This window comes from Diadema antillarum, unplaced genomic scaffold, assembly GCF_040938485.1.
Source record: "Diadema antillarum isolate AM-2024a unplaced genomic scaffold, OU_Dant_1.0 seq00001558_RagTag, whole genome shotgun sequence".
NCBI classification, from domain to species: Eukaryota; Metazoa; Echinodermata; class Echinoidea; order Diadematoida; family Diadematidae; genus Diadema; species Diadema antillarum.
Window position 1 is genome coordinate 121,034 of NW_027272284.1, and position 13,432 is coordinate 134,465.

At 38.6% G+C, this 13,432-nt stretch overlaps 1 protein-coding gene across 1 annotated transcript in view; it reads left to right on the forward strand.

The window, feature by feature from the left end:
• Positions 1-13,432, forward strand: part of LOC139710735 (organic cation transporter protein-like) — a 35,134-nt gene that overhangs the window by 8,320 nt on the left and 13,382 nt on the right. Inside the window, exons 4-7 of the mRNA XM_071622652.1 lie at positions 1,248-1,402; positions 2,392-2,560; positions 3,180-3,318; positions 6,095-6,186. Coding sequence (XP_071478753.1) covers positions 1,248-1,402; positions 2,392-2,560; positions 3,180-3,318; positions 6,095-6,186 — 555 coding nt within the window. The remainder of the gene's footprint in view (positions 1-1,247; positions 1,403-2,391; positions 2,561-3,179; positions 3,319-6,094; positions 6,187-13,432) is intronic.

Genomic DNA, 13,432 nt, shown 5'->3' on the forward strand with positions numbered 1-13,432 from the left:
CAAATGGTCACGGGCTTGTGCCTATCCACTGACGGACAATATCTCTTACTCCATCTAACAAAAACTGTACTCGTGAACAGCGTATAGTAACCAATAGGAAATATCTGTGAATATGCACCTTTATTATGGCAAAATCCTTTGTGGAATACACAACAGTAATACGATTTACCCCACACTATTCAAGAGAATTCAATTTTCCTGCAAGCTGGCGTCATAAAAAAAGATACAGGTACAACACGTACCACGTATCAACTTAGAAATAGCCATCAAAATTGAAATGTATGACCTTTTGTGTGCAAAGATATCAAAGGGGATGATTGGGTCTGCTATGGAAATGTATCACATCGAAAGCTCTCGAATGCCTTGAAATATTCCTCTCCATTGCTCGAGCATGATTATGAAGGCCTTGTAGGATGGATTGTTTACGACAAGAGAAATAGGCAATGGTTCTCATTTTACATCGATTATAAAGATTTGTATGGCTCTCTTAAAAGTGTGCCTTTATACGTCTACTTTGATCAAAGTCCGTCCTCGTCTGCGATTTGATATTACGTCTGCATTCATCAAAATTCGTAATATTGATATAAATCAGATACAAAACAGGATTTCTGCAAGAGAGTGTCGTATATCACCCAAGGCCGACGTGAAATACATTTTACTTCCAACGGACAAAGCTGTTGCTCAGTAATATGAGTTCAGAATCGACATTAGTTCTCTGAGTTGTAGTGTATTCCGGTCTCTTGTAAAAGCATTGAGCTTCTACAAAGATTAGAAATCGTGTTTTTACCCTTGATGTCTTCGTTATGCTTGTGTCATTATTGATAGCCATTATATTTGCCAACTACTGTAATATTATTGCTCTGGGAGCATATCTGCAGGGGAGCAATAGATTCAAGTGATTTAATGGGTGTGACATATAAAAACTTGTGAAATAATTCCCGCCTATTTCATTGAATTAACCCTGTCAAGCTCAGCACCCATATATTACCACGAAGTTGACAATTTAGTACGAGGCAGTGGTTAAAATATCAGTATCTGTCTATTAAAAGGGTCTTTTTTACTCCTTTTTATTTCATTTTCCTTGTTCATAAAGGATTCGCTCACAGACGGGTATAATGATTTCACTGCATTTGTGTTTAATTGCTTAGATTTAGTAGTGGTCTCTCTAAAGATAATGATATTTTACAAATTTCACTTTGGGATATGAATGAATAACACCAAGACATATTCTCTGTTTTGCTCATCAGCATTGGTCGTTGGTGGACGCTGCTGATACTGCTGTTCATTCGGCTGGGCTCTGGTCTCGGGCTCGCCTTCTCTCCCACTTGGTGGGTGTTTTCAGCTCTAAGGTTCCTCCAGGGGTGCGCCAATATCCCCATCTACATCGTCGCATTCGTCATTGGTAAGATGGCTTTGAGACCAGGATGAAAAAAAAAGAAGAGGATTAAGTGGTGTTTTCTGAAGGGCCTACTAGGTTTGAAATTATACTAGTTTGCTTGATTGAAATCAATTTGACATAAGAAACAAATGGTTAAAAAAAATCCTCGCTGTATTTCCAGCCTGGAGGAAAAACTAGTGATTTCCTGTTTGGTTTTGCTTTACATCAAGCAAAGTGTTCTCCAGCAGATGAATGCTCAATGAAACACTGTTGACTTTAACTATTCACTCAATCGAGGAAACATAATATCACAGCTGAGGTGAAAGGTAAAGACCAATCATAAATTTTTAATGGAGTATTTTAGAGGTTTGCTTACTTCCGAACTTGACATTATGAGCCATATAACGGTTTAGATTGATTGCCATCAGTGTGCTTTAGCGATCTGTATGCATGGTATGCTAGGGAGGTATGCCATTGAGAATATTACATATTATGAGGCTCTGCACTGTGGCTGTAGGTATTCGTCATATTTTTTTAATCAAGCCTAACGACCCAATTCGATGGATTTAAAGTACGATTCTCTCCGTCTTCACAACTCTATTGCATTTTATAGTATAAAGTATGTTTATCTCAGTTTAGCTAAGTTTGACAGTCTCACTTTGCTTGGCCTTGTGCTAAAACAACGCACTCAACATAATGAATTCTGTCAGATTCTCACCTGAAAAAGTCCTCTAAGGAAGCTGTCATCCATTGCGTGATTTTCTTTTACCAAGCTTACAAATCAAACAAGTTAACAATATTTGACCATTTACCTGTGTAGGATTTTGGTCTACGTCATACTAGGCCTATTATTCTTTCTATACGGGCATTATTCTTGATATCAACAATACTTCTAGATGATGGAGGCAGCAGCACAGGTCGCTATGTTCAGCAAAGTTGCTATGATGGATGTACATCAGCATCATTTTTTGATAGCTAGACCATTTTTATATGAATGATTTGCCCACTTCCAGCTAATGAATTCACGGGACCCTCAAGACGTAATATCTCAGGCATTCTCATCACCGTCCCGTTCGCCGTGGGCTACATGACCCTAGCTCTGGTGGCCTACTTCTTACGTTACTGGAGAACTCTGGAGATTGTAGCCACACTTCCTACGTTCGGCATGATTGCTTTGATGTAGTATGTCCACATTTCTCTCTTTTTTTTTCCTTTGTCTATGTCACGTTTTTTCTCGCATCATCAACCTTTCGACATATCTATCTTTCGTGATTGCACTTGGCACTTGCACTGACCCTTTCCATTCACAACACTTGCAAGATTTTGAGACACTAACGTTTATCATCTAATTTTAAATTTTCATAAAAACGCCTACGATTTAAAAATTATTTCGGCGACATGAAAGTCATCGTCGTTAGGATTGCTTGAATTGATTCACGATTAACTTTCATACCTGATGTGATCAAAGTGTAAATGATATGCAGAGAGTGTTTCATTTAAGAATGAATAATCGTAAATTTAGATGTTAATGACCTTTCTCCGTAATTTTTAATATTAAGAAGTTAAGTGTCACTACTTTTTTGGGGGAGGGGGGTGGAGTCTCTGGACACTGGTGCCTATATTTTCCTTCCTGACTAAACGACTTTTTTTAAGTTTTTTTTTTTTAGTTTTCTCTCCCTCTCGCTCTCCTTCTGTCTGTCTGTCTTTCAATCTATATCGTTGATAAAAAGATTCATTGTACTAATTTGTGTATGTCATGTGTTACTAGTATAATATTATGCGCGTTGTGTCTTTGTGACAGTTTTCTCCCCGAGTCGGTTCGATGGCAGATCTCTAAGGGGAAGTACGCTGCAGCGGAAAAGACTCTCAAGACTGTGGTTGAATACAATGGGAAGGAGTACTCTGGGCCCATCCTACCAACCTCACTCGAGGAGGAAAAGGTGACGTCACTTGCCTTGTATAGATAAAGTTTATAGCTACAGGTAAATTTGGATTGTTAGAATTTGTATGTAACTTTCATCATCACACGTCATTGAAACAACGCATGAGTTTCAATTACGGTTCTACGTTCTGGTTTCTTTTCGTGAGTTTTTTTTTCCTTATTTGATTGCCTGCTTGATTTGTTGTTTTTTTTAACTTTTTCATTTTAGCACGCTTTTAGTTTCAATGAATCTTATTACTGTGGAGTTCGTAGCTTTTATCTATGGTAACAATATTCAGCATTGAGTGCGAATCTCGGTGTACCTCAATAAGTCTCACTTTTCAGGCAGATCGACGACTGAACAGGTCAGCCTTGTTACATTGTGATGTTGCTTTCTGAAATGGCCTCTACAGGTGGAATTCGTTTTGTTGATGATAATTGTTAACTACTTGTTGCAGACAGCCTTGAAGAACGAAAGGGGAAAATGCTCGCCAGAAAGGAGGAGAAAGAGAAACTTATTTTTCTCAGTATTGACACAGACCTATTCATCTTTCTGTAGTGCTTGGGTGTGGAATTTTGTTATTCATACTATTACAACCGACTCATTCTATAGCAGTGATTATTGCACACATGCATTCTCACCTATGCAGTTAAGTCATAGGACCTATATATCTGGGTTTTCTTCAACATCTATATTCATCGAACTTAGGTAGTTATCGTGTAGCTATATATTTTTGTGTTGTTGCCAAACCAATATCCAGTTTTCGAGGCGGAGACTGAGCAGCTTATCTGAGGTGGAAACCTCTTAAGTGAAGACAAAATGCAACAGAACACACCGTATTTGTATCGGAAGCCTGCTTAGGTCGAGTTCTCTATGCTGGTGATTATTTTGCTCAAATGTTTATGCACTCCATGGCGAAAACAAGATAAAAGTTTGTTCAGGTTGTGAATTAGCCTAAAAATTACCCTGTGTGTCAAACCGGGAGTCACACTGTGAGGCTTCTTTTTTCTTCCATTCTAAGAGTTAGGATTTGTTACCGGACAACTCTGTACGACATGGCATAAAAAGACTTTCTTTCTAATGATTAAGAACCTCTATCTACTAGGTGACTTGAATCGTTTGCTTTTCAATATGTCTAAGCCGTGTGAAAAGAGACCATGGGTTTGTAAATGACACATTTATAGGAACGTTGAAACCAAAGAAATTGATTAACTTGCTACGCCTTGCTATGTCATTAAAAAGTATCTGGTTTTGAACCATTTTATTTTGTATCTTTATTCATGGGGGGGGGGGGCGGAGGGCGCAGAGGCAAAAATAGCATTATAATGGAATTGCTAAAAAGTGGTAAGTACTATTTAACGTATAAACGGTTCCATGATATTTGCTCCTGCTATAGTTGCTCCCATGAAACATCTGCACGCTAAGCCAAACATAAATGCTACCCACAACATAATCCTAACCCTAATTCTAATCCTCCCATCAAACTAAAACCTAAAACCCTATCACAACCTTAAGTTCTTGGAGAATATGAGACCGGATCAATTGTCCAAGGAACACATGCCGTGTCACCTTAAATATTAATGTCAGTAGGCATTAACAGAACTGTATTAAACAATCTCTTTTTAAAGTTTGTTGTTTTTCGTGATAAGGCAAGTTTAGGAGTTATGACGGTGAAGAAAAACTCTCAGCGATGTGGTACTTTTGCAAAATGTATAAAAAAATTGCCTTTTCCATAGGGTAACGGATTATCAATTAACAGTGCCCTATAATACACTATTATAACAGAGTGTGATTTTTTACATAACAATAATTATTTGGAGGCATTCCCTAAAAGAAAGTTATCCTGAAGATTTTGCCTATACACCTGTGTGTGTGTGTGTGTGTGTGTGTGTGTGTGTGTGTGTGTGAGGGTGAGAGAGGGGGGAGGGGAGAAACATCATAGCGTCACTCTATGCTTATCTTTTCACATTAATGATAAAAGATTAAAAAAGCGTGACGTAGGAAAAGAGAGAAAGGCATTTTTTTTTTGTCATTTGAGGGACATTTAGTAAATTGGTAACGGGTCTCATGAGGGCGTTGTACATCTAAATTATTATAAAAGTGTAAAATGGTGTGAGAGACATGTATCTTCCTCCAATCCTGTGATATGATACATGTATTTGTTGAAAAAAGAAACGATGGTCATAATTCTAATATGTGTGATTAAATTTCGCACTGCTCAAGTAATCATGGTAATAGAGAGTCATTTTGTATGGATCTATAAGATTTAATAACAATATCAAAATCATTTGATGTAATCTTACGTGACGTGAAACACGATAGAAAAACATTCTAAGCTTGTACAATTATGTGATATAGATATCTTCGTATAGTTTTGGTTGAGACCTAATTTCAGGTTTCTAACATTTTTGGTGAGATAATGAGAAACCTCTTGTGAAATATGAAAGAGCATGTAATTCCATGAGGAATCCAAAATTTGTTTGATAAAAATTGGTTCTTAAATGGCTGAGATATCCAAAACAGAGTGATTCTAATAAGTGTGGGACCCACACTTTATTGCGATCGCTTTGTTTTACTTTGTTTTTGAATGTTTTAGTCATTCCAAACCCGATTTTCATCAAATAAACTTTGAATTCTTCTTAAGATGGTATGCTATATACCTACTATTTCATATATAGGTGTTTTCTTGGTATCTCGCAAAAAGTTAAAAGCCCAATTTTCATCTCCACCAATACTGTACTATCCCTTTAGTATTATTCTTCTTTTTTCCAAACTTGTTTGTGTCGTTTGACAGGTTACTGAAGTCAAAGAGAAGCAAGCTAGTGCGCTGGATTTGTTTCGCACCCGTAAGATGATCTGTCAGAGTGCTATTGTTGCTCTATGCTGGTAAGCCAGTCAGTAATTTTCTTCCGCTCCGATCGTCTCAGTCTATATATCTATATTAGTCTGAGAGCTGGCTGCTGGTCAATTTACCCCATCAAGCCCAAAAGGTTTGACCCCTCAGAGTTGCTGGGGCCACCCTCCTCATTAAAAAAATGCCCGTCAGCCTGGTCCCTGAGGGCGGGTTCGGCCCCCAGGGACCCCCCCCCCCCCCCCCCCCCCCCCCCCCCCCCCCCCGAAAAGGCCCTCCGGCGGGTGTAATTTACCCCATGGAGCCCATGGACCAAACTTGGCCTATATGAATGCCCTATGGGTGTACATAATCAAAATATAAAAACTGACAAAATATCTGGTCGGGAAAGGGGTTGCCAGACCGCTTGTTTGCAGGCATAAAACCTCGTTTTTGGTCAAGGAGTCTTCGCCAAGACTACACTGTCCCATAGGCCCTGTACTGTAGCGTCTCCCAACAGGTTGACAGACAGTGCTAGTTAGTGCATGTAGTAGTCTTGGCGCAGACTCCTTTACGCGCAACAAGGGTTATTGCCTGCAAACTACCCGTTATACCCTGGGACCCAGGGTAGTTTGCATGCATAAATTGACCACACACACACCCACCCCCCCCACCACACACACACACATACACACACACACGCACACACACACACGCACACACACACACGCACACACACACATACACACACAATTATGTTTACACATGACTCTATGTACAACTGTATATACCATAACACTAAACATGTTACAATTAATAGGTTTCTCATTAATGCAGCCATAATACCTTGCACATAATAAATGTCAAACCTATAAGATGTTCATACCTTTTGAATGTTTTACATGGATACTATCAATACACCTTTAAGGAACACTGAAGAAATTTGAAATTTGTGTGAAGTTGTATTAGGTTTTATTGGCCACACAGCCTACTCCTTCTGTATGATGTATTCACCTTATGAGACTCAAATAGAGCTTTTCAGAAAATGCTGAAAAACCTTTGTTGTGAGTAAACTTCAGTTTAAGACCAACCACAACAGCGCTAAAGGCCAGTTGTATAACACATTTAAGTAAACATTTTCATCAACCGTGCATTAAACATAACTCTAATAAAGTTTATGTCAACAAGTGGGATGTAGCTTGGATTACTTCTTTTTCTCCTGCTTGATATCCTCTTTTTGATACAAATAACAAGTCTCAATCCTAATATAAGATTACTTTGAAAACCTCAAACTAATAACTTTTTGTGTTTTTGGCTGATAAAAACCACCCTTTGATGTATAAAATAGGCAAGGATTACAGCATCCATGCCAACATTTCCTTTATTTGACTCTAATAAATTCCAAATCAGAATAAACTGCATAACATAAGGAAGGAGCTTAATGGTTTTGGAAATGATATTGATCAATTTTCATACTCGGTAGTGCATGTCACCTCATAGTTTTGGACAAATATCTGCATATCTATAATACTAATGAACATGTAATTACGGTGTTCTATTTACATGTATTTCTTCCTTGGAACCTCAAATAACAAGCTTCACAATAGAATGCTAACTTTCTGTAATGGAAATAAACAGGCCAAGAGCATTTACTTTGATCTTGTGTTCTCTTCATCTCTTCAGCGCTTTTTTTTTTTTTTTTTTTGGTCATCTTCTTATTTATGGAGATATAGTTTATTTATAATAGTTCCCAGCCCCACACAAATGGTGTCACATACTGCAAACACTGACAATGACCGTGACCAGTACACACCAAGTTGAAACATAATAGCTCTCTTTTTATATAGCATATAGGCTGGAAGTATTAACTTGGTCTTGTGGTCTCTTTATATCAGCAGTTTTGTCAACTCCTTATTTCTGGAGATACACTGTACTTCATCTTCAGTTCCCCAGCCCCACACAAACAAAACTCAACCTACGGTGTCACACACTGCAAAGAGCGCATCATAGTATATGATTGCCGTTAACCCGGGACATATACACACAACGTGAAACATAAAATTACCAGCTAAATGAAATGTTAGCTTAATTTCTTTTCTTTAACAATAGCATGCACGTTGAGAGCATTTACATGTTGTGTTCTCTTTTATATTAGAATTTTTGTCAACTCCTCATTGAGATACTTTGTCTACCCCCTCCCCCCTCCCCCCCCCCCAAAAAAAAAAAAAAGATAATACTTCCAGGGTGTCACATACCATATACAGTTACAATGCAGGTCCTAGTTCATATTTATGATTTAGTTGCCATTCAAAACCATGGCAATTACACATCAAACCATGCATCACACTCTATGGAAGACTAAAGCTTACATAAATTACGTATAATGTAGGCCTATGATAAGCATTGCACATGTTTCAGTTGCAGTCTTATGATCCCTGAACTGACCAGTATTTGGCATGAATTTATTACATATAATATAAAACATAATTTCACATTTTAGTCTATCATACTGTATAATGCATGATTTTAGAAACTGAAGTCTACTCACAACAAAGGGTTTATTTCAGCATTTTCCAAATATATATATATGTATGCAACCCCCACACCCCTAATACTGTCTCAAGGGGCGACCAATGTTGTACAGAGGCGGATAAATGTTGGTCTGGTCTGTTAGCTTCTCTCTGTACTGGTCGGGGGTTAGCTAATCACATAGACACCAATCATCAACAAATTTCCAAACGTCAAAAAGAGACTAATTATTGCTTCACAACAACAGTGAATATAAAATGCGGGAGAAGGGATAAAATTTATATGGATAATGTCAATGCTGCGAACAGCATATTTATTCACCGACCTGCCTCGTATAGGTCTGAAATATAGATACTGCTTACAAACAAAATCCTTTTCTTATTACACAATGGAACACATCATTCTTTAACTCTTCCACACCTTTGGAGACCGTTTCACATTCTACCATCTTAATCTATGGGAAAGGGAGGGATTTGGTTAATAGGGAAAATGATGTTAGTGGGTGTGGCCACTTATCTCGACATCGGCATGGTCGCGGGATGAGGTTCTCGCCTGCATATCGAGCTCGTCCACGGGGCTGGGGCGTCTGTTAACCGGTCTGCTTTCACTGCTTCCTTAAACAGTTCGTCACCATTGCCGTCCACGTTGTGGCAACCTGACAGGACGCTTCAACATCTCTAATGACACGTACCAGTCGACTATTTGGAGTTCATTACACCCCAGATTGGTGTAAACCAAAGTTGTGTCTTGTCGTGGCGTATAGTTTCTCAACTTGTCGTTGTCCACCAGTTACTCACGTAACTCTTGGGCAGTCCAACCGAGATCCTCGTCACGTTCGCAGCGTTGATAGAGTTTAGTTGATTAATATGGAGGGGAGCATGATGTACAAGGAAAGGGGATCTCCTGACTCTATCTCAGATATGGTCTCCAACTATTCTTGGCCCTTCTCTATCTGCCGGTCTCTCTAATCACGCAGCTCCTCTGTTGTTTCCCCTCTCTATCTCTCAATCTCTGCTCGAACATGGTCTTTTATAACAAATTCACTATTGGTATCCTTTCCCTAAAAGTATTTCATTGGCTAAATCTTATTTTGGGGTGTGATCTTCACTGCAAATTAATTTCTTATTGGTCAGTTGTTCCATTAGCTCATCCCATTCGTTTCTGTGGAACTCCCTTTTCTCGGATTCATCTCAATTTCTGATTAATTCGCCCACTGCCTTTTAGTTTCTTTATTTCCTCTTTCTCTGTAAACACTGGTCAAGACTTTAATTGTTTCTTGGATAATAAAATCATAAAACAAATGAATGCTAGTGTCCTTATGACGTCCAACGTCATCGTCATCATTTTTCTGGCGTTGTCCCTGAATTTGTCTTTGGAATTCCTGTCTGACCTACTGCACTAAAGTACATCAAAATAAAGGAGAAGTTCTGGCTGGAGAACGACCTTCCAGCTCAGAGGCTCATTCATGTTTAGGGATCAGAGGGCAAAAACACGTCATTCCCGTAATTTGGATTGGGGCTTTGGGGATGGAGAGTGCGGAGAACTGACCACTAGCTGGAGAAAGTAGCCAATGTCAAACTCATAAATTCCTAGGACCAATAACTTTTCTTGGGAGAGGAAAATTGACAAAAAAGGAAGTCTAGAGGGCTTTTTACACTTGTAAAATTTTGCTTAGCCCCGGACCAACGGTGGGGCTAAGGGGGGGGCAATTGCGGTGCCAAGCAAGTGAGTGTAAACAGAACGAAAAAATAATCCTGGGCTAAGCGACGGAGACGAAGTCCGACCCTCACTGACCAATCAGAAACGAGGTAATCAAGTGCTGCCGGTGCGTGCGTGTATGTGTACAGTACACAGCGTAATTATGAATATTCATGCACTCTAAAAATTGCGGGGTTGGATTTTGCGGGGTCAAAATAATTTGACCCCTTTCGGGGTTGTTTCGTCTGATAAATTTTCGATCGATTCACTGGTGACCAGAAAAGACGGGGTTATTGCGACCCCGCAAATTCTCTGGTCGAATATTCGGATATTAATAAACAGGGTCACAGTGCTTGCGAATCTAATTGCAATTAGAAAGTAACAAGATAATAAAAAGTACAAAATAAAGCGATTGTTTCATTCAGTAATTCAGAGAAGCAATATGTCAAAATTATGATTTTTCTTGGGACTATTTAATTTCGCGTTAGTCATGGAATTCTATATGCAGCGCGCGGTGATACATAATGTATGTGTGCTGCACGCACAGCCGGCCTACAGTACATCAACTGCGCGATGCGCGTCGAGGCCCCTCATGTATTTGTGGTTGGCCGGCCGGGTAGATGGGGCGCCGGGCACGGACAGCTTTGGGCGGGCCATGGGGATGAGGCCTCGAGGATGTGTGATAAGAAGTGCAAAGCGAAAGGTAAGCCTGGAGCGAATCTTTCGGTTTTTTAATGACTACTATGTGTTTAGAAAAGCAATTATCGGTACTATTTTCCTCTTATATCTCTTTCTATGTCGTTCATTCACATTAACTGGCGTATAATGCATAGACCCCCTGTCTACATTATCATTTTTGCAACGTTGGTAATTCCAGGCTATTAAGACTCTATAAGAGTATGAAACCGTAATATCATTAATACAATGGTAGGGCCTAATGTTAGACCCTACTCAAGCATATCTCGTGACCGAATTCTGATCGCGGTGACCGTATTCTGGGGGATTTTCAAAATGATATCTTTTGGGATTGAGATATTAACAATATGAAAATTGAGATTAAAGAAATTTGATATATTTCACATACGTTGCTGTAGATATGATGTATGTATGTATTATTTTAGTTCATAAAATATTGCAGAAAAGCTTAAGGACTGTAGGACCTTGTTGTTGCCAATACAGTGGCCCTATGGCTATGTTACTGGTCGAGGTGGGGATTCACGTTTATAAGATTCATATTCATAAAGTGAGATAATGAGAAACCGCTTATGAAATATGAAACAGCACGTAATTTTAAGAAGGATTCAACGTTTATTTGATGAAAATTGGTTTTCAAACGGCTGAGATATCCAAAAAAGTGATGACAAGAAAAACGAAGGCTACGCCTTTTTTTAATCTCTTTGTTTCTCCTTGTTTTTGGAAATCTCGGCCATTTCAAAACCGATTATCTTCAAATAAACTTTTGATAGGGGCCTACTCCTTACAATTGCATGCTCTTTGACATCTCATAGAAGCGCTAGTCATACATAGAGTGGTCTCTGTAAATATCTCGCAAAACGTTAAAAGCTAAATCCTCGCCTCAATCTAGCCCGACCAGACGCTGTAAGTACTGTACGCTGTGCAGTCGCTACCTATTACACAGCGACTGGGCTTTGTATAGTTAACCTCAATCAGAACTGTTAAGACACACCCTTTAATAAATGACCGAATACTGGGGGTATTACCCCCCTAATGTGACTGACTCTAACATGTTATTGTTAGAGAACCCTGAATTTGAGATAGAACAATGACCTTTGTTATTTGTTCAATGTAGCCTACATAAATGACTTGTAATATGCAAGTAGGTCCTAATGTAGTTAGGCCTATACTACGTAGGATCAAGCTGTCTAACGTTAGGCCGAACATGTTAAAGTTAGATAAACAGTTTCGTGATCTAGCCCACTAGAAAAAACGGAATGCAGATCTCAAATTTTAGTCTTAATAAATAATAACTCATGTGAAAGTTCGGATGTTTATTGTTACAAATGTATTTTGTCTCCTAAGATTTTATTTCATTGTTTCACTACGGACGATACGGTACCTTAACAATAACAAATTACCGGTAGGCCTATGCCCCGGCAAATAAGCAGACAGTGGTGCTTTCTATATTTTGTTTGTATTCATTTTTGGTCCCAGCCAGTCAGACCAACACTGCAAAAGTTCAGATGTAGAATAAATCTAACATGTTAGGCCTACGAAAAGAAATAAAAATTAGAAACTCTCTAACTAGGTGGGCCTAGAAACTATCTATACACAACGTAGCAAAAATTCCCTCCGTTTTATAGCCAGGCAGGGCCTAGGGGCCTACATTCGCATTGCGCTGTGGAATGCGCATTTCTAATTCTATTAGTGCCTAGGCCTACTAGTAGTTCCAGTGCTGGAATCCGTGAATGAGAATGGGTGCTTAAAAAAAGAATGAGAGTTCTAACATTAACGTTACATCTTTCTAGATACTAGAAAATCATGACACAGATCTATTTACAATAGTAGAACAGATAAGCCGAAAAATAGTGCAAAATTTGACTAAAGCATGAAACTTTCACCAGTGTTAGTACATGTTATAAGATTCATTTTAAGATCGGGAGGTAAGTCTGAATTGACCTCTGATGACCTCCAAAGGTCAATGACCTCAAAATTTGATAAAAATTGATATTTTGCGTCATTGATTAATGTTAAATATGGTAATGATGTACTAAAAACTCATTTTTGTTACAGTGGAATTGTATTCATGTTCCATAGAACCCTGACAGGTTTCTACCTTTGACCTCTGATGACCTCCAGAGGTCAATGACCTCAAAATTTGATAAAAATTGATATTTTGCATCATTGATTAATGTTAAATATGGTAATGATGTACTAAAAACTAATTTTTGTTACAGTGGAATTGTCTTCATGTTCCATAGATCCTTGACAGGTTTCTACCTTTGACTTCTAATGATCTCCAGAGGTCAATGACCTCAAATAATCAGAATTTTGATATTTGGTGCAATTTGTTGATGATAAACATAACGATGTCCTAAAAATTCATTTGTGTTACAA